This window comes from Xiphophorus hellerii, chromosome 3 (assembly GCF_003331165.1).
Source record: "Xiphophorus hellerii strain 12219 chromosome 3, Xiphophorus_hellerii-4.1, whole genome shotgun sequence".
Lineage (NCBI taxonomy): Eukaryota > Metazoa > Chordata > Actinopteri > Cyprinodontiformes > Poeciliidae > Xiphophorus > Xiphophorus hellerii.
Genome location: NC_045674.1, coordinates 21,568,783 through 21,591,786, shown reverse-complemented (window position 1 = coordinate 21,591,786; position 23,004 = coordinate 21,568,783). Strand labels below are relative to the sequence as shown.

Here is a 23,004-nt window from a genome sequence, read left to right as displayed (position 1 = left end):
AGAGAAAACACAGAGGAGTAATCACAACAACAAACATGATCATTTCGTTTTAAAACTGCTGCATTACAAAGCTAAATAATTATTAATAGAAAAATGTATACAGTAAAACAAGACTTTATAGATAAAGCGTTTATTCTCTGTGCAAGAAAGCCCATCAGATTAAAAACAAACTAAGCTGCCTCGATTCATCTAAAATAAGCATCAAGCTGGATAATTAAGTGTGTGTGTCTGTATTAATAGTACGATCTGTTTTAGAAGCCAGATTTTCAATGATGCTTGGGTAGCTGTGTGATAAAAACCGCTGTCAAGTAGAATAACAAACAAGTTGAAATGCAAACCATTAAGACTCGACCTTGATCTGGCAAAACAGATCAATCTTTTTATCTTTATTTGCTTCTGTATTAAATAAACACTCTCACATGGTATATTGGCACCCAGACAAGATATTTTCACCTTTTTCCCCAACTTCCCGAGTTGGATAACTTTTTACTAACTGGCACTGTATGATAATGTGACTGTAATATTACTGTCCCATAGAATCATATCAGACTATATGTAGGGTTCTTTTGGAACAAACTGGGCCGATCTGAATTAAATTCTGACCTGCATAGCCGTACATTACTCGGGTACATTAATATGTGTATAGGTTTATGTCTGGTTGGTGCCCAATTGATTTTATTTTTTAGGGGAGATTTTATTACAATCCATAGAAGGGCCCAGAAAATCTTTAGGAACCACTGAGCTAGGTAACTAAACTGGCACTAGAACTTCCATGTCCTGGACCTGGAGTCTCTAAATACAGCAAAACTAGTCTCTCTTCTGATTGGCCAATTTGATTGGTAAATGTCCAATCAGTTCTAGAAGACTATCAAAACCTGTACTCCTTACTGGCATTTTACTTGAAAATTTGTGCTTTTAAATGCAAATGGATAAAATCTATACTCATACATCATCTTGATCAACTTAAAGACTCAGATTTTTGTCTTATTGTATAATTTCCCCCTCTTAATCATATTTTCTTTGTCCCTGGGACAGGATCAAGAACAGAACTCACCAGGTAAAGAAATTGATGGATTGATATTTTTCTTTTAATACATATATACACAGCAGACTTTACAGGGGAACCTTGGACATGTAAGATACGTCGTCTTAACAGAAATAAATAATTTGTATGAAAAGCTATAAAATAATCACATCTTATGTTCTTGAAAATATTTCCACTGCCCAAAATAAAATCAAATGTTTAATCAGGGTTATGCAAAAATCTTCTCTTTAAAGTAAAGTAACGGCAACTGTTACAGAATTTCCTGAAGTTAAATTGTAATGTAAGAAAATATTTTCAGCCAAATTCATTACCTTCTTTTATGGTTTACTGAAAAAAGGTATCACCCTCAGGCCATTAGACCAACCAGAAAAACATGTAGTTTAAGTTTAAAACCAAACATTTCAGAGTAAACAAGTCCACTAAGTCAGCCAGCGCACAACATAAAACAAAAATATTATTTTCTAACATGCATCATTAGTGCAGCCATTAACCATTGTGCTGTCTTTTTTTTTTTTTTGTTCTTGCTTGATACAACATTTTGGCTGATTTTAAACTAAAAACACCATATTTTAAAATGATGTATACGATCAGGGGCCACAAAAAGTATGGAGCAAAAACTCCCTCCTTTACATGTTAGAGTTCTGGCTGATTAAATTCCCTCATCATTCATATCTCACGACCAACCCGAGAGGATACACACTTATCTACGCATGCAAAATGGGAATGTATAAACTACATAAATATTTATATTTCTCTGTACATTTTGTCTATTCTTATAACTTGTCAGGATTTGTATTATACACACAGTACAAACCTGAAACAGTCATATACACTGACTGTTTATTTTGTTGTTTTAAGACAGCATTTAGTCCGTTCAATCAAGGCCAGCTCAAATCTCCTGCTTAGAAGAAAAATGCATTTTGTGCGTGAACACTCCAGATTCTGGATGTATTTTTTTTTCTTCCAGGAAAAAATAACACAATATAAATATTTAAAGAAAAATAAATAAAGTTTTTAGCAGAACTACTGTGCTGTATGAAAGTATTTACCCCCTTACAAATAGCTTCAAATATCTTCTCGTTTGGTCAAATTATTTATATCCAGTCACATTTTGAGGGATATAAATATTTGGATGCCACCTCATCCAAATCTGGTTAATATTGGTACTTTGACTAGGCTATTCCAGAATTGTCCTTTTGTTTCTTTGTTTCTTTTTTGCTTGTTTTATTTTTGAGTGGTTCTAAAGTGGACCTGCTGATGTGCTTTGGATAAATACCCCGCTATATAAAATTAAAATTTGTTTTATCTCAAGGCTACAAACCAATGGCCTGACATTCTCTGTCAAGATTCTATAGACAGTAAGGAAAAATCTTCTATTGATAGTAAAGGGGGAAAAAAATCCTGGTTCCATTAATTACAGCACGCTGCCCAGTTCCTGAAGCAGCAATGCAGCCCCAGACCATCACACTACCATCCTTAACTTTGTAAATCTTTCAAGACTGGTAAATGTTAGTGTCATCATTTCTCTTCAGTTGTTTAGATCAGGGCATGAAGTGTTGATTCTAAAGACCTAATGGTCAAATTTAACCACTCAGACACGTTTTATGTAAGTGATTTGTTGATTTTAGAAGTCTGACAGTGTCTGAGTAAATTGTCCTCAACTTTGCAAAAAAAAAAAAAAAAGTTAGTTAAAATTAATTTATGATGAGACAAGGTAGAGATGACTTATTTCACAGGAAGCAAGCTTGGTTATGATAGATTTTTACATTAAATAAATGTCATCATCATTTGAAACAACCGTCTGCCTTTACTCAGAAAAGTAAAGGCAGAATTTGACTTGTTGAAAATTAAGTACGCCAAAAAACAAAAGCTGGAAAATCTCTGTAAGGGGGCAAATATTTTTTACAGCTCTGTATTTGGTTGCTTCCTTCAATTTCAACTTACAGAGATTAACATCATGTGCAAAAAAAACAACCTGTTGAATATCTGGTTAGTTAACTTTAAGCTGAGGGAAATGATAATCGACATCAGATCAACTGCGCAGGTGGAAAACCATGAGTCGGACTGGTGAAGAGAAAACAGTCGTGCGTTGGCCAGCAGAGGGCAGCAGAGCTCAAATTATGACGGAGGTACGGGAGGAAACAGCAGGTTAGTGCAGTTAAACTCCAGGCTGTTTCTGTTCAGCTGAGGGAGATAAATGAAATAGTTTTGGAGCCATATTCGAGATAGACATAAGCTCACCTCGGTTAGCTCACCTCTTTACTTCAACACACTCTTAAAACTGCCTCTTAAAGGCTTTCCAAAGGTTGTACTTAGCTAGTGCGCATGGATTACTGCTTTAGCAAGTCATAAAAAAAACAGTGAAATTATATGAGATGTTTAACTGTAACAGAGATGTGGACTAATTTGCTGATTGGGAAACGTAAGATGTACCAAAAGCACAATGCTAACAGAAAGAAACTAAATGAGTTGACGATGATTGGATGCAAAAATATATAACAAAGCTTATGTTGGAATATGTTTAAGTAGTGTTATGTGTCTTTAAACTGGCTGCAAACTCTGCTGCTGCAATGTTTTAAACTGTCATCCAACTTTCAGTCAGCCGAGCTGCCATCTCATGATATAAAGTCTGTGCTTAATAATGAAGTGATTTAGCAGACTTAAAGTAGCGGTGAGGGTCTGTATTAGTAGGTGTTATGATCTAGCAGCCTTCCAGTCTGGACTCTTACAACACATAACCAGCCTCCTGTGCTTTCGTCAAATATATCATGTAAAATTCTCCTCAGAATACTCTGATAGTTTGGTTCTTGAGAAGTGTCTGGAGAACAGTCTGTTCTCATACACTCCAGACGGCGAGGACAGACCAGTCAGTCTCACAAACAGACAGGTTTTCTTCGGGACTACAAAGAGTATCCGTCTTGAATTGGTCAGTTTTTGCTGCTCCTTGTCGGAGCAGGTGGGATTTCATCTTTTGTCTCTGTCTGTCCTTCCTTCTTCTCATCATCGTCAGAAAAGAAAAGAAGAGGAAACATGCCGAGAATGCAGCCGATACCCACACCGATGGCTTTACCCTGCAGACAAGAGGCAAAACCTAATAAAGTGTCAAAGCAATCTACTTTGTGTCCAAAAATGGGACACTTTATAAAACTATTACAAAAATTCAGTATTAATTTATTTTCCACTTTTGTTGCATTGAATCTTAACAGTGTCTGACCAATCTAGAGTTTTTCATATTTTGTAAATCTTTTTTTACACTTTTAGGACTTTTTTGACCAAAAAAGTCAGTTTTTCTTTTTTAAGAATAAATACCGACAACATGCAATATTTTCCCCCAAACCCCCCCCTCTAAAGTATAATATTTTTGATGTGGGTGTTTCAGCCTTGACTAGATTCAAAATGAATAACACTGATTTTTATGCATTATTTTTTGAGTAATGAGAGTGAGAACCACAAACCAACACTCTTTGATTACTATATATTATACTTCGTGACTCAAAATTGTAATAAAACTGTAATTAAAAAGAATCTAAATTGTTTTTCGCTTTCACTGTATTACATCTTTTCAATATTTTCAGTCCTTTCCAAAGATAAAAGTTTTTCCATATTTTGTAAATCCTAAAGAGCCTGATTTGTTTGAAGGAGAAAAGTCCCCAAAATTTGCAATATTTTCCAAACATAAACTCTAAAGTCTAATATTTCTTGATGTGGGGGTTTTAATAAAAGGGACTTTGGCGTACAAACCGTGTGACAGCTGACCCTGGTCTGCCACATATCCGCCTGCTTCGGACTCAGCTCGGGAATCTGCATGCCGAGTCGAGATGCCAAGGCCTCCACGTAACCTGCCAGCCTAAAGAGAAGGAAAAAAGGAAACTTGAAGGATTTTGTAGTAATAATGCCATTCCCTCCTTGTAATTCTCACCGTGACCATAACCTGTCAGGAACACAGCTGGATGTCAACATGAGGAAGAAATCAGAAAAGAAGTCTGGAGAGTATTAATAAATTCATTTTGGTGTGTTGAATTACTTGGCGGAGAAAAACCTGATTGGAACAAATTAAAATATGCAAGACATAAAAATCACTCAGAACTGTTAACGGCGTTATTAGTTTCATCTGGTGTGAAGCACTAAATCATTTTGTGTTGAGATGTAAATAATGAAACTCCTACACTCAACAGGTTTTCTGTATTTATGCATCTGAAACATGGCGCTGGATGTTTATTGCTAAAATGTGTTGAGGTTGTGGAAAGAAAAAAAATAAATAAAGGTCATAGTTGATCTAGTTTGGTTATTTTTATGAAAAAATGATGAGATTTTCTCCAGAATTTTGCATTTCAGTTTTTACAATGAGTTTTCTCAACAGACAAAATATCAAGATAACAATACCTGACTGAAAACCCAAATCTCTGTCATCCTGAGCTCAGGTGTCTGTTTTGTTTTGGCTTTTGCTACCAGTCAGATGTGTCAAACACAACAACAGTCAAACACACAGGAAAAAAAGGGACACAGGTTTGTGTTCATGAGGTCCCACAATTCACATTGAGTGTCAGGACACAAATGGGAGTCTGAAGTGAAAGAGAGAGCTCTGCAGTAAAACTTATGACAAGTCAAAAATCAGGTCAAGATTTAAAACTGGGAGAAATTCCTGAATCTCAACCAGAAAAACAGTGAAACTACAGTTTAAAACTTCCAGGAATCTTTAATGAGGGACATTTCTGTCAGATGTTTAAGTAGCTGTGTGGGACGTTTATCCAGAACCTTTTAGTTGCAGGAGAATTTCGGAGGTTCTCTGCATAGAAATGTTGAAGGATTGAAGTAACTCAGAAACCGCTCAGAGAAAGGCTAGTGACAGTTAAGTCCAAGAAAATGAAATGAGTAAAAGCTATTTTCTGATCAAGCCTAACCTTTTCAGCTTAAATGTGCGATCATATGCCAACATGCATGCATACCAAAACACAGTAACAGAAACACAATAGCAGATCATTATTACCAAATTTATGGACAGCCACCATGTGTGACGGAATCTGGGCTTTAGATGCAGCAGTTTGTGTGTGAGGAAAGAAATCTGAGTGAATATTCTGACATACTGTTACTGTGGGGTTGAATCAGTGACTGGGACTAATGGATTCTCAGTTCACTGCTCACACAAATAAGCTGCAGCCGGAGCTGTCGAGCTGGAGGACTGATAGCAGCGAGCGGTGCGTCTGACAAGACGATAGCGGAGCCTCGCGGTGGCCATTGGTGCTGAGACAGGACTGTGAGAGCCACCGAGTTTCATCAAGTTATGTAGAAATATTTGAGAGATTAAATTTTAGGACTGATTTTGTACCATTTTGTTCCATAAATGCAAACTCGTTCTTTAAATCTCCACAACCCCACAACAAATCGGGCATTTTTGCACAATCAAATTCAGTCCAATACGCCACACACTTGCTTGAGCAGAAGTCAGGGGGGTAAAAGAAACGCTCAGGAGATGAAATACAACAGCAATACCTACACTGATCATGAGATGATGACATTTCCTGAATGCTTTTGCTGAGAATCATCCATCAACATGAGAGGTTGTTCACAGAAGCAAAAAGCAGCTTGAAAACTGGAGAGACTATATAATAAATCCTAATATTTCCCATTAACGGTGTTATTATCAGAGACAGAAGTGAGGGAACTGCACCTGCAGAGGTCCAAAGGTGGTTTCTAGTTGCATCATGGCTGTTCTGACATATCTCACTTGGAGTTCATTCATCCTCAGAATTTTTTCCTCAGATTAAACTCAGGTAAAATAACTGCAAGTAATGAAAACAGCATCCATACATTGATTATACATCAGCTCATCCTTGCAGGATTACAGGTAGTGATGGGTAAATGAGGCGTCATGAAGCGTTTCGACCCAGAGCAAAACTGTATTGATACTGCGTCACTGAATGCTGACACCTGCTGGACATTAAAAATCCCTACAGTCAACGTAGTTGACGGACTGATTTGATGACCTAGTCTATAAAATAAGATTTAAGTCATTGTATTTTATTGTATATTATATATTGTATTATGTCATATCTTCAGTTAAATTCAAAATATATTTGATATTCTTAGATACAGTCAATAAATAATGTGAACAGGTACCATAAAGTGAAAATTTAAGTGAACTTGTTTGGAATGAGGATGCTTGTGGACTAAAAAAAAAAAGTTTTTCCAACATTTTGAAATTTAATCTGTTACACTTTTTTTGACACAACTTCTCCTGCTGTAGAAAAAATGAAGTAAACCATACATTTATGTGAAATAATTTATAAAAAGCAACTGAGTAATTTGTAGAATGGCTGTATACCTGAGTTTATCCTAGGTGTATCTGGGACTTCATTCTCATGTTTGGCCCTATCATGCCTCAGCATTGAGGAGGTGGATTTATTTAAATAAGACAGTTCTGTCAAACATATGCAACACTTAACCTGCAGAACATAACATGAAAGTAAACTAAGAGTCAATTTCAGCTGAATTTGGATGCAGATAAATCAAGTAGAAACTGAAAAGAACCGGATGAAACAACAACGAAGTGAGAACCAATAGCTTATTTTCTGATGTAAGATCAAAATGGTCCCAAACTACAAAACCTTTCATTTGCCTTGAGGCTCCATAGTTGACGCTGTACCATAAAAGATCAAGAGTTCTTTTGGCAAATGCATCCCGCTGACAGATTTGCTTCCTTATAAACACAGTTTGTCGCGCCAGTGTAATTTCGAAACAGTTCCCGTATCGGTCATGTGACTTGCTGAAAGCAATACGCGCACCGACACGGGATTTTGTCTATGGGCTTGACGCATGTGCCGATGCATCGGTGTTGCCGGACACATCACTCATTACAGGGTTCCTGGTGCCCATCTCTAACGGTCATTGGGTAAGAGGCGACAGGTCACCAGTCCATCGGAGGGCAACACACACACTCCCACCTAAGGGCAATTTGTAGAGATCAATAACCTAACAGTGATGTCTTTGGACTGTGGGCAGAGGCTGGAGTATCCAGAGAGAACCCACAGATGCACAGAGAGAACACCATGCAGAAAGACCCCAGACCAGGATTCAAACTCAAGACCGTAATGCTGCAAGGCAATAGTGCTAACTGAGCAGGACTATTTTTTATTTATTAACTGAGCTAATCATTAAACTAGATAAGTGACATCACCAATAAAGTGTTAATATTAATATAAAAATTGTGCCATATCTTTCCCAACAATGTGCCTCCATGTCAAGATAATTTATACTTAAAGATTTTCTTCCTTTTTTTTAACTCAAAAGATAAATACTATATATCAAGGGACCAATAAACTTTAATACATAAAACATGACCACCCTTTATCAACTGCTACACAGAAATAAAATCTTAGAAATGGAACAACTTTGTTGTTTATGTATGCCACGTCATCTATCTACTTTTTGTGACTCAGAATGATAAAACATTTTCAGCATCAGGTCAGTGAGTGGATGGACTATGAAATGAAACAGAAAGTTAATGTATCTGGGTCAAGAAAGAAGCCACTGGCTCCCACTTGTTCCCCAGAGTTTACTAATGGGAGCCCTGAGTTTTCATCTCGTTTTGTCAGCCTTGGCTGAGTGCAATAATGCTTTGCTGTCTGGACTGTCTGCCCCAGAACGCCACTGATGCATTGGGTCCATAAGAAATGCAAAGAGAAAGAGAAGCTAGGAGGTAACAGGAGGCAGCATCGCTACCAATGAGCTCGAATGGTCAGAATGACTCATGAGCGAAATTATAGAGTATTAGTGGAGTAATTTCTGCCATCTGTCAATGGAAACATGCACTGAGGAGATGGAAACATGAGGTCTATACGAACAAATCAGAACATATGTGGATTAGAGTAGCACAGATTGCTCACCACAGGTCCCAACACAAATGAAAACATACAGAAACAGACAAGTCACTGTCAGAGGAAAACAGGTAATGAAGGATGTGACCACTAATTACTGACACTTGTTTCTGTTCCTGTAACTGTGGTTTAACTCAGAGTGTGAAGCTGACATAAAGTATTATTTTCATTTTCAGTGAAAACTGTTTTTACAAATCTTAAACATCATTATATTCCACAGATTATCTGCTTATTTACCAAGATAAATGTAATAAAACAGGGAGTTTAAAATCACACCAGACACTTTCTGGTTTTGCAGGTAAAAAACTGAAACCCAGCAGCTTTGTCCAAATATGCAGTATTTCATTCCATCTGTTGATTACTTCATTTAGAATAATTAAATGAAGTAATTATCCTTCAGGTGAAAGAAGTTTCAACTCATCACAAGTATGTTGACTGACAAAATGTCAACTATGACCCGTTTTACATTCAGCTAGTGACGGGTTTATCTCCACAGGGAATATTAACAGAGATTATATTTACAGTTAGTGATGCTAACCATACTTCCCAATATAAGATGCTAGACTTCTTTCTAACTGCAGAGCTGTGTAGCACCAACTGCTCTCCTTCACTCCAACACACAGAGTGTGACATCAACTCTGATCATATATTCATAATATAAATAACTGCAAATCAGTTACAACATAAATGCTGCTTAAGACACCATTGAAAAAAAAACCCAGTATCTCGTAATATGGTGCATGTCCACATTTTAGGATGCACAAAAAAACAAATAGAGCCGTAATATGTCCTGTACAAGAGAAATGAGACATGCTGTCATAATTTTTAATTCCTTTGACATAACCTGTAGGATTTTACAGTGATATTTTCAGAGCTCAGAGGGACAGCTCTGTAAATGTATCCTTTTGTTGAGAAAATGTTTGCTTTGCAAACAAATACATTTTCAATTTGTGCAGAAAGAATAGTGTTTTGTTCTTATATGCAATCTGATAAACTCAGTATTGACAGGTCAAAGGTTTATAAAATCAATGACTGGAAATTTACCACAGTATCTCTGATCACTGTAACCCCACACTTTACTGCTGGTGTAAATTGTCAGCTTACAGAATGAAAGAAACTATTGTCTTTCACATTTGTGTTTCTAAGTAAATTATGTCCAGCCATTTAAGAGCAGTAGCAAGCAGTGCAGGCAAAAGAGGAAAAATGTTAAATAGTAAGAAGTGAGGCGAAAAAGAATAAAAGAAAAAGCCATTTATAATATATTTATCTCCAATGTTTGTATGTGCAAGTTAAATGCACAGGAATCATTTTACACCTGATCAGCTATGCCATCAGTGTCTAATGACATTGAACTCAGTTGGACTTTTTTGTTCTTGGTTCAGTGGCTCAACTTGGCCCCTTTCTGAGCTGCTATTAAAGGACGAGTGACTCAGAGGAGCTAAAGTGAAGATCTTCTGTTAGTCAGAAGCCCACACTTGAAACCTGCTGTTATTGAAACAAAAGCAGCCTGTTAGGCAAATGAATTGAAGTGTTTAAAGCAGTCCACTGAGAAACTGATAAAAAGCCTTCACACTCACTGACACAAATCCATCAAAACTGGAACAGAAAAATGAACTCAGGCAGGTCCCATCAAGTCTCACCTTGACAAACTGACCACCCAAACTCTGTCTGTCATATGATTGAATGGCAGCAAAGCCGTGCCTGTCCACTGAGAGTCTCAGACAAGTCGACTAATATATCAAGCTGACAGGTATAAAATGCAACAGCATGACCCATATCCTCACATTGACTTCAACTGTTGTATTTTTTAAATAAGAATAAATAAACACAAGGAGACTGTTGATGCCTCAACCATTAATGTTTTATGATGGTGCATGGTCTAATGTTGCCTCTTGAAGGCGCTAAAAATATTAGGAAGCTCAGTTGGCATAAGGAAATGCAAACAATGAGCTTCTTACATTGATGGACCTTGACAGAGAGAAACACGAGTCTATAAGAGTTCTTCTGAAATTCTGTATCCATATCATTCTTTTTTTGGCATTCCTATTCACAAATGACCTTTTCTGAGTATACAGTAAATACTTTTTAAGTGTTTTGCATATTTCTTTTTGTGATGCATTATAAATATATTTTCTTTTCATTAGGCATGTTAAAAAAAGAATCCATATTTGTGCCATAATCTTCAAACAAAGCATAAATGTTTGCACTAGCCCTGATTAATGATGCCGTTTATACCACCTAATGCACTTAATATTTAATGAAGCTTTGTTCAGTATACTCTCATCTGTGTCGTGCGTGCATATGTACAAGTCTTACCCCAGTCCTGCCAGATCAGATACCAGGTTGCCAAGAGCAGCAGCTGCAAAAAATGCGAGGAGAGAGGAGTAATTACAGAATAGTTATACGCTGACGGCAGGTAAAAGGTGCAGCGTTTCTCCTGGCAATGTCATTAAAACATGCTAATGAAACTGAGGTTGTGAGTTCAAGATAAACAATTACTATTGATTCTCTAGACACTTTGAGAAAACAAAATATAAACCATTTCATTTTCACAAAACAAGTATCATAAAACATTCATATGGTCTAAACCTTAGGAATAATTTGAGCAAAATATTGAAATAATTTATGAAACAGATTCAAACATGAATTGAATTGTTTCTAAGCATCTAATTTTATCTCTACTAGTGCAGAAAGAAATCAACAACCTCGATTTAGAGGATGTTAAGGTGAACAAATTTGTTCTGTAGCTTTAACATTACTGTGGAAGTGAGAAATAAAGTCTGTTCCTTTGCTTGTTGTCGTCTCAGCTGCTTATGACCCTGAATGTCGAGGATTACCAAACTTGGAACAACAGAAACACAGAAACCCTCAGCGGGAAAGACAAAAGATCAGTGGATCAATTGCTGCTGTAGCAACAACTTCAAACATCAACTCCACAAAGAGATCTTAGATACTTGGATCACGACTTTGAGCGAAGGTACAATGCTATAGACAGAATATCACTATAGAAGTATCTGAGAAGTCGTCTTGTTCCCAGAACAGATCTTTCTGAAAGGGGCTAACTTTATCTAAACATATAATGTCTGATAAATTTTGAAAAAAGTTAACATTTTTATGATGAAAGAACATAAAGAAGATCAAGCAAATCTTTTACCTGCCATAGTTGAAATGCCAAGAACCACACCGATGGATAACTCAATCTGTGTGCCCTGAAAAAACAATAACACGGGTTACTGGAGGGATTATTTATTTTCTTTATAAGGTAAGCCATAAGCTTTCAGATTTGTACAGCATATCTCTGACACAACCTTAAACTTTAAATAGCTTTTTTGAATATCGTTTTAGAATAGGATGCGAAGTTTCAGTCTCAGTAAGTAGCTTAAAGAAAAATAAGGCCTTCAGGCCACATTCATTTCCTTCAGTATGAACTAACGTATAAAACTCAGGAGGATCCAAATGCAGTCCAACTTTAGGTTTACTTTTTCTCAAAAAGTGGAAAATACACAAAATATGCATTTTTATTATCATGTCTTCCATTTATATTTTTATGAGCTACATTTAGAATAAGAAATAATAAGAAAACAACTTTCTGTACCACCGTCCCCTGTGATGATCAAACACACCCCCAGAGAGAAATTCAAAAACCAACTAAAGCTCTTTTTCTGCTCACTCAGCAGGAATATGTTTGCTCAACAGAAATGTACTTACCTAACGTTAGTGAATCTGTAAACTCCATGCATCCATGCTTAGTAAACACATTGTTCATTTAAACATAAATATGCCTTGGGACTATTTAAGAAAGCCGACACTTACAGCAACAATCATGATGCAGTTGTCCAAGAATCCAAATCCTACAAAGGGGATGGCATTATGCAGCAGGACTGGGAAGCAAACAAAAAACTATTAGCAGACAAAATCTGGCACAAAGAGACACATTTGGTCATTTCAATCTTTTCCTGTATTATGCTTCAGCAGTCTTGGTCAAGTCGTAGTGACTTTGGGTACAAAACAAGAGCTGCCTGTCATCAACCAAGTTGCATTGGGCCCTTCTAATTTGTACATATCTGGAGACATTTCATACAATTGATGACTGAACGTTTTCTAGCATCTTTTCCATCTCTATTGTAAAGAAATGTGTTTATGGGACTCCAGCAAATCATATTCAGCTGAAGGAAAATCATTTAGGTTTGTTGGGCACAAAATCAAAGTAGGTTGAGATCACGGACAAAACAATATTGACATCATATATTAATATTTTGTGATTTTTATTGGAATAATGATAAAAGTGACAGTAGAAGGTATTAAGAAATGATCAATCTTTATATGTATCACTGAAAATAAGGGGAGGTGAGAGTAGAAGGCAGCAGCTGATCTGGGAAGAGGCTGAGGAGTACTGGGGAGCCAAGTAGAGTCAGGCACAGCTGCAAGTAATTAACAGGATGAGGATGAGGTGGGAGGAAGGATGCATTCACTGCCGACCGGAAAAATACAGAGCAGCCTTAAACTGTGACAGTAAACCTGCATATTCAATCCCAATGCAAGTCTGACAAAACCTCACCAAACATTTCACAAACTGCAAGTTCAACTTATCTACAGTGGAATAAGTCTTTTTAAACTGGACCTGAATTTGTTTTTCAAAAGAAAAACAAAACAGTATACTAGATGATGCAGCTTCATTGTCAGCAGGGCAAAAAATATGTTTTTGTAAGAGCACAATCCATCAATAATGCAGACAGATTCATGTTCTGAAGGCACTGTGAAATGAGATTTGAAGAGGTCACAACCCACTTTGAGTTAGCTTATTATGATTCAAGTTTAAGCGACTGTAGTTAAGGTACCTCACCCTATGAAATCCAACTGCTGAAACAATAACACCAGTAATCCACATCATCTGTACAGCTTGGCGGAGCACAGATGACACACTCTCCGTGAGGATTTTATGACTTAAAGGTTAACCTCTTCTGGTACTGTAACATATCTGCTTGTTAATTGTGTTGATGAATTTTTGGAAACATTTTTCCTTTTTATGACTGATGTGAATTGATTTCAGCTTGTGACCTTTTGTTGAATACGACCATCAGGCTGAACTTCATTCATTCCGTCCACCTTACTTTTTTTCCTGATTATCCATATTAGTAGTTTCTGGTAGAGGAGCAATCACTGAAAACTCGATATTTGATCTCTCTCACCAAATCCTTTCTAGCAGAGAAGAAATCCAGACATTAAATATGAGATTGTAGGAGATCCAAAAGGAGATTCATAATATGCAATATACATAAACATAATTCCATCATTATTTGACAGACTGATTCTTATTTCTGAAGCTAATATAATAAAAGCTTAAACATGTCATCATATTGATATTTCAACATTTTAGGTCTATTTATTGCACCCAAGTCAAGTCCTGGAGAGCTTTAATCCTGAGTTTCCACATCAGCATTCATCGCTGCAAAGGCCTGGTCACGAGACATTCATCTGATTCAGGTGTGTTGAAGAAATGAATCTAAAAGCTGCAGGACATAGGTCTAAGGTTGGACTTGGCGCTCCAAGTCCAATCTAAATCTGTTGCTGCTGTTACAAAAACAAAGAGCTCACAAAGAACTCCCTAAAGTGAAAAAAACTGATGAAAGAATCAAACACACAAAAGCCTGCTGCGGTGAATTATGATGGAAGCTGTGCCTGACGCTGATGTGTTAAGACAGCAGGTCGAATCACTGAGCTGCTCAGCAAAGTGCCTCAGCAGGGAAAAGGGTTATTTTGGCAAAGCACAACTCCAGGCATGAAGAGATATTTATCACACGGAGGAAATATATTGAGACATGAAAAATTTGTTTTTGCCCCTGCAGCTTATTGAAACAATGTTTCATTTCTCTTGAAGTGATTGAGGTAAAAACAATGAGCTGTGCAAACCTGCATATATTTACAATATGATAATATTGTGATATGTGAGGAAAAATTTAAAATTACATAAACATTTTTCTAATAATACATTATCTTCTTAAGAGATTAATTCAGCATTATGGAGATGCTCTAATAGAAGTCTTTATCTGTATGTTGGGTTTCAGTTTAATTGAAGAGCCATTGCAGATCTGAGACAACAAGTGTGGTGAGGAAAGATGGCTTTAATAAACAGAACAAATCAGAAACATTGGGACGTGGACAACCATGGGACATGGGATGACTGAACCAACTGAATATACATGTATACTAGGGTGTCTGATTACTGAATGTAGCACAATGGCTAAAGGAACAGATGAGGAACAGGTGTGGTAATGTGTGAAAGCCAGGCTCTGAGGGAAAGTATGGAGTGAATCAGGGAACATAGAAAAACAGAACACACGAATGATATGTAGATATACACCTAGCAATATCACTTAAAACAAACCTTAAATAAAATGGATCAAAATTACAAAACAAAAAAAACTCTTAAGTCCTAAAGATTGCGACACTAATTAGTATTAGAGGGGTTTCCAAGCTTTTTATCAACCAATTTAAAGGGAACAAACATGCTGCCGGGTGTTTTGGTATTGTTATGTGCTCCTTAATCAATATCCATGTTAAATGTAAAGGCTACGAGAGCATTTACAAACCATTTCATGCTTCATTTTTCAGTGAGCACAGCTTCCCAGATTTTAAAAAAGTTTAATGTTGATGGGACTGTAGATAATCTCACAAGAGATAGATGCCAAAAAACATGGAGTGGGCTCAGATTGGTATTAGGGTTGGTTTGCTGAATCTTGAAACAGGGAACCTTTAATCTTTAGAGCATAATGGAATATCAGGACTGCCAGGGCACCTTGGAATGAAGCTTGCTGCCTAGTTTCAGAAAGCTTAATCTCAGTCATAGCTCATGGATCCTTTAACAATTATCCCACAAATTCAGCTAAAAGCACCCAGTCACTGCTGAAAAAAAACATTTAACTAATCTCAAACAGCCCTTCAATTGTCCTGATTTTACCCCTACTGAGCACCTGTCTCATTTCAGAGATAGGTGATCACCAATATGTTCTCTGACAAATGTAAGATGGGCCTTTGATTTACATTTGGTCAGCAACTCTCCCATGGATTCCAATTTCTGCCAGTCTCTTTCTTACTGATGAATTATGAACACTGGCCTTACTTGGTGACACTGATGTCTGCAGAGCTTTAGAAGCTATGCAGGGTTACTTTGTGATCTTCTTGATGAGTCATCAAAGTCCTCTTGGGATAGTTTTAGTAGGCCCGCTACTCCTGGGAAGGTTTACCACTGTTTTATATCTTATCTGTTTGTTAAAAATGGCTCTCACTCTGGTTTGCTGGAGTTCCCAGGCTTCAGAAATGACGTTGTGTCTCATCTTTTCCTGAATTTATTCAGATCAATGTATAATTTGTTGCTTTTTTACATAGTTTTGCCTACTTTATGCTCTTAGAGACTTTGAAAAAAATCAGTTAATCACAATTAATTCATGATTTAACGAGGAGGCAGTTGAAGGCTGACTTAGAAGAGCTCATTATGTAAACAAATTCATAAATCACCACATTCTGCATGATCTTCAGAGGAAAGAGAGGAATAGACTTACCATATCTCAACTGGGCTGAAGTAGGTGGTGCGATTTCCAGCTGCCCTGAAAAAAGATGAATGAAAAGAAATGTTACAAAAGTATCTTGGAACATCCCAGCATGAATGATATGTTTAAAGTTCAAATGATAAAATCGATCAATAAGGACCGTCTGGACACAAAGAAAAATAGCAAGAGACGGTGGGAATAACATTTAGCAAGATGCCAGAGGAGATGGAAAGCAGTCAGAGGAAATCGGAAACAGCTTTCGATCATTGTCACTTCACCCAAGACAAACATGGGTGTGAGGACAAAGGCAATATCATTGATATTTCTGTTACCAACAAGGCCTTGGAGACAGAACCTGCTATCAGATATGACAAGTGTTTGTGAAGGAAAGTGGTGACAAACGGACACAGATAAAAGATGAGAAGACAGAAGGTTCTCTGGCCTAACTTAGCTGAAAATAAAACTAAGCTGAGAGTCTAATTACAGTTTTTATGTGCTGTGGCAATTAAGCTGAAGACAGGATGACAATAATGTCTTGTGACCTGTATATGGGCTGAGAGACTGTAGGATAAGCTCCAGGTTTATCCTGCAGACTGTGAAGGAACACATGATGAGCTATAAAACCAAAGACAATTACATGAGTTTAAGGCTGATCACACACGGCAAGATCATTTCCTTTGCAGGTTGCTTGAAATTGGATTCCCTGCCATGAGGTCAGACGATATGTAAGTTCACATAATGAAGTCTATGGCATCACTCTCCGGTCTTATTTTACCTCTGTAGGTAAGGTCAGATAGAGGGAGAGTTTATTTAAGGGAATGAAGTCAAATGAACACCCAGCAGAGTATTCCTCAGCCTCTGCTACTACAACCGAGTGTGTGAATTCACAGATACACTCGCAGTCTCCAGATGCTGTCTGCACTGATATAGGAAAGAGAGCAGATAGGAGGAAGACTATTACCGCTGAGTATCGACTGGAAGTAGCGAACTGCAACAGCCAGGTGACCAATTACAGGAAACACCAATGGGAGTTTGGCCACCGGAGCCTCCAGTTTCCCACCAGGGTGTGGTGGCATCAATCCCTTCAGCCAGCCTTCCTGTTCACATCTACCTTTCCTGCTCCATCTTCTCCACCTCCTCTCCTCATTCCTGTTCACTTCTCTCCCGACTCAAATTACAATGCTCTCATGTTGCTCTAGCAAAGACAGAGAACTGAAGGTCCATTTCAAATGTACAAACGAAGTTCATCATCTTTGCTCACATGTGCTGTTGCCTCCAGCTTCGACAGCTTGCGCAAAATGAAGTATTGCTCATTTCAAAATTCCCTCTGGAGCGTTCTTTCAGCTAATCAACTATTATCTCCGGTCGCAGGTTGTGGAAAACCCTTGCAGCTTAATAAGCATCAATTATTCCACAACAGCAGAAGAACAAATTGACACTGATGAAAGTAATTTCCACAGAGCCAGTATTGTTTTGTACCAGAAACCATAGCCAAGACTTTATTTCTCGTTTAGCAACTATTGAAGTATTAAATAAAACCTTCCTATGGTGCACCTAACCCATCAACAACATAGCTGCTGTTTCAGATTCCTAACTTTTCTCACTGATACAGAAATATACCCTCTGCTCTCTCAAATACAGCAAAAATAAGATTACATGTCTGTCCTAAAAAAAACAAGTTATTTAGTCTTAAAGTACATGATTTTCATTCTGTTGAAACATTTTACAGAACATTGTAAAGGACAATTTTCCATAATTAAAAGGAGCTTGAATTCTGCTCTAGGTTTCATCTTGCCATTCATCAACTCTAATCTGGCTGACATTGCTGTATATTGCCCCCACAGCTCCTCTTGTTCTCAGAGTATTGATTGCTTGTGGGCTTGTATCCCCAAGAGCTATTGTCCAGAGTGACTTCAAATTCAGCTGACCTGAGTGGTGAAAACATTTAATGGGCTGTGATGAGCTGCTAATCAGGAGCAGGGCAACCAGGTTTTACTCTTAACTTCAGCAGTACTACAGGACCTACAACGCCTACTGATGACAGTGTTTACAGATAAACACAAAACAGGTGCAGATTTGTTGTTTTTGATGTTTGTGTCACCAGTTTGTTTAATCCAATTATTTGTTTCACCTTCTTGTTTTATGCTTTTGCTGCTCTGTTGCTCTCTGTGTGATTCAACCACCAACACTGAACTGTATTTCTTTTGTTAAAAAAGAAAAAAAACAAAACAATGAAAAAGTCACACTTTGCTGACACTTTTCGGCCTTGACAAATGGCTCATTACAGACTTTGCTGCTTGGTACTGGTACAGCATGAAAGTGAAGTGTGAAAAGAGTTTTGGAAAATGGAGATACGTCTGAGGCAACCAAGAACCAAAGCAAGGCTCAGCTTTGATGAGTGAAACTCTGTCAGCTCACACTGAGCATCCTGCGCCTCAGTAAAAATGAAAAAATATGGGTGGTGAGATTTTCTGCCAATTCAGGTATTAGTGTCACAGAGGCAGAAACAAGAAAAGCTGCAATTGCATTTTTTATTACAAGCTATTCAAACTGGCACAATATTTCTTGTTTCTGTGTTTGTGTGTGATTCAATATTGCAAATGTGAATTTAAGAGACACCTTTGTTCTTTGTTTCAGAAATATATGGCATTTAAGAGAGTTTGATTATCTGAGATGGTGTTGTGCGAGTCCTTAAACATGCTGTATAAATTAGTGTCGCCTAATTGAAATTATATTGATGTGTGTTCGATTTTGCGTGTGTGTGTGGGCGTGTGTGTGCCAGGGTTCAAAAGAAAAGGAACAATAGAAGGTTAAAACCATCCATCAAATGCCCAGTCCCTGTTATTCCCCCTGCGATGTCGAAGACAGGAACTGGAAATTAAACACAAAAAGGATCTTGTGGACATGGCATTCACTAACAAATTTAAAATGTAAGGAAAAAATCAGCATCAAATTTGGATTTATTAGGCCTGATAGGAAGGGATGAGATATACATATAAAATTATCATAAAATGACAAATACTGACAGCCACTGTTATTAACTGAAGAAGTGGAGTCCAGACAAGCTAGATGTTGAAATGAAATTTTCTTTGATATGACTGAGCATTGAGTTGTAGTTAAGAAAAACAACTTTATTATTTTGGTGCCATTTTAGGCACCTTAAACAGAACAAAGGCAAACAGCCATCAAGTTTTAATGACCCACCTGATAAATGGCAAACTAAAGCAATGGAAAGGAGAGGCAAGTGTTATCAAAAAGCTGGCAATAGTCAACCATGTGCTGTTTTAACCTTAACATCGACTAGAGCAATTGTACTTGAACCATTTTCCCTGCTACAAAATGTGTCTCCATATTCTTATTCTGACACAATGACACTCAAAAACACAAGCAAATCCACAAAAAATTTTGTTCTACTCTTCACAATGGCAGGTGGACAAGGTGCTTCACATATACTGTTCTCAGTAGCTGCTGTCATGATCAGATAAAGGATAAAAAGTACTGCTGCTTTCAATACATTTTTTTCAGTCAAACACCATTCTTTCCCAGATCCAAACTTTCAGTCTTCAGTCTATCTTTAGCCAAATTTCAAAGTATAAATTCAGTGTATATCATCACTATGGACAAAGGTTTTATCTATTAAAAAGGGACATTGCAATTGATAAACATGAGTATTTTACCCCCTCATGTAAATGTACCAGATGAAGTCATAAGAGCTCATTTCCCCATGCAGTCCCTGGCAGGTTAGATTAAAACATCAACTCATAGTTACCACATTATCAGATATGGAATTTTAAAAAACATATTTTAAAAACTGATAGACTGAGAAGGTATCTACTGTAAGTGTGCAGTATTTAACACCTGCACAGTTTTTTTTTTCTCATGCTGTACATTTTAAATTCTGGTTTTATATTTTCACTCTTGTGTGAAAACTGCATGGTTCATCTTGCCTTTCCATTTGCTGCTGGTACACTTGAATTCAGGCTATTGTAGGCCATTTAGGTGAAGGTTATTTCTAATCTATTCTATTTTTCAATTCTCTATTTTTGTCAAACTAATCCAGATCTAGGAACAAATTGCATCTATGCTTTTCCAAACCTTGTAGGAAACCTAATAGCAAGTTTGAAGTTGTTTTTTTTTCCTCATAATTTCATCCCTGATTTTTTCCAGGTACAAAATAAAATACCATTTGCCATGTACCATACATTAAATCGGACCTGCCCGCTTTGCCAACCAGTGATTAGCAATATTACTCTTTAATCAGAAATACTCAGTAGCACTAAAGAGCTTCCAGTAAATATTATCTTCCAGCAAAAAGTACTGGACACTCATGTACTGACTGTAGCTTGATTTGGTACCGGTTTTAAAATATGGCACATTCATATTAAAGAATCTAAATCTAAAGTAAATTAAATTAATTTAGCATTGATTATTCTTGTTGTTAATTTTTTAGAATTTTCTCACTAACATCTGTGTCAAAAAGTCAAAACTTTACTTTATGAAACAATGAATAAAATCCTAGGACTAAATGTGTTTTGTCAGAGGTCAAGTTCATCTACAAAGAAAAAATAAGATGATCCATCATCGCCTTCTGACCTCAATACTGAGTGGACAGGTTCATTTAAACAAAAGCCACCTTGAATATCAAACAGCTCCTGCTCTACATAATAATACCAATACCTGAGCTTAAGCCGTGGCTCTGTCATATAATTCATTCCTCCATCTACCTAAACACTGGGGTCTGTGGACATATAGGATTGCTTAAGGTTGGCAAGACATTGAAAATCTTGTTTTTAGTCCTTATCAAGTTTTGCTTAAAGAAAGACACTAGAAGTCACCTTTAGTTAGTGTGTCTAATTAGTCCACATTTAGAGATTTTATGTGTACAAGTTTTAATCTTTCACTTTTTTTAATCACAATTTCTCTTTAGGTATTTTTCATGTCAATTTAAAATACATTTGTTCAGAGGGAACCTGGCAAACTTCTTAAAGAAACATACAAGATAAATGTAACAGTTTGAATAGTTTACTAAGATTTGGTAATAAATTGCATAGCAGGAAAAAACAGAATCTGGTCTGATCCTGGGTGAGGATGCCATACAGCAACTTTGCCTGTATTTGAACACCCAGAGTGAAAAATTATGACACAAAGCACAGCCAAATATTACTGGGTTCACAGCAAATGCTTAACACTCTTATGGACTAATTAAACAAGAAACTTGGGGATGTTTTCAACAGAAATTCTCTGAGCAAGAACTTTAAAAAATAAAATTCTTCCTTTACAATTCTAAACACTGCTAAGTGTAACATAACTGTAATAAAATTTAAAACGTTTTGGTGTGGTTTTATCACAGAAACGGCTAAACTAACAAAACCCACAGGAGAGTAACTGAGCTGACTTCCTGGTAGGTGAGTGATTTAAAAGAATCGGTCTTGTTTTTTTCTGGGAGCCAAACATGATAGCAACATCTTTATAGTGTGTGTAGATGTGTAGGAGTGTTAGTCACTTCCACATTAATGGGGAGGTAATCTGATTGTCCATCAGTCACAGTCAGTTATATGTCAGCGTACACTCTCATACTGCAGCACTGTCTCTGTGAAGTATTATGACGATAACAAAGTGTGAGCTGAGGCAGTATGGCACATGAAAATGCTCTTAGAAAAGAAGGTTATCTTGTGGAAGGAGATGAGAACTCCTTGCTTCTCTGTTCACCTCAAAAGATAAAAATTTTTTTAATCCATCTGAAGCTGTAATTTATAACAGAGAAACAATATAAAAATATCGAAACAAATGCAGAATTAATTTCTTTTACATTTCCACTGTCGCTATATGCATTCACATGCATGAAAGTGAAAAGAACGTTGAAAATAACATTAAAATGTTATTTTCAAAAGATACTTTTACTCTGACAAATGAGCCTCATCTAACCACATATTCTAATTTAATGAGTATCTCTGCAATACCTACTTTATCTAGAACTTAAACATCTTAATGTGTTGAGAAAACATTAATGCAATTAAATCAAAATGACTTCTGATAAAAGAATTTCATTATCTAGCAGTTATCAGTGATAGGGAAGAGTTGAGCTACGATTGGACTGGAGGCTTCCTTCATTTCTTTGAACTAAAATATTCATCACTTCCTCATTTCATATGAATATCCAAGTCTCAGGACTATTTGATTAGTTCTTGTTGGTACTTATTCACACACTAAGCACTTCTGAGGACTCAAACACACTAAAAGGTATTGTGTGGGTTTAGCATGGTTGATGTTTATTTTTGGGCATTTAAAAGGATGTTTAAGAAGAAATTCAATGTTATATTGATGCTAAATTTAGATGAGTTTTTTTTTACTCCAAGATTGCATCCAATTGTTCTTTGACAAATATTTTAAAGCTCAACTTTTGTTCCAATTTACCCGTCTTGATGTTGGACAAATATGTACCCACTCCAAAGAATAAAAATAAACCAAGTAAGTTTATATAAATTGATTGATGGCCTGCAATCAAAACAGTCTGAGGATCAGCATCTTCTGCAACTAT

The 23,004-nt window shown here is 36.8% G+C and overlaps 1 protein-coding gene across 4 annotated transcripts in view; it reads right to left on the bottom strand.

The window, feature by feature from the left end:
• LOC116717109 (transmembrane protein 65-like) overlaps window positions 1-23,004 on the bottom strand; it is a 35,111-nt gene that overhangs the window by 6,141 nt on the left and 5,966 nt on the right. For 3 of the 4 annotated variants that reach the window (XM_032558217.1, XM_032558215.1, XM_032558216.1), the window contains 6 exons: window positions 16,479-16,523; window positions 12,733-12,800; window positions 12,074-12,128; window positions 11,236-11,278; window positions 4,787-4,892; window positions 1,067-4,116 (listed from right to left, as the gene is read on the bottom strand). In XM_032558217.1, the coding sequence (XP_032414108.1) occupies window positions 3,973-4,116; window positions 4,787-4,892; window positions 11,236-11,278; window positions 12,074-12,128; window positions 12,733-12,800; window positions 16,479-16,523 (461 nt within the window). In that variant the 3' untranslated portion in view covers window positions 1,067-3,972. Of the gene's footprint in view, window positions 1-1,066; window positions 4,117-4,786; window positions 4,893-11,235; window positions 11,279-12,073; window positions 12,129-12,732; window positions 12,801-16,478; window positions 16,524-23,004 lie in introns of those variants that run through there. The other variant, XM_032558218.1, reaches the window with a different exon arrangement.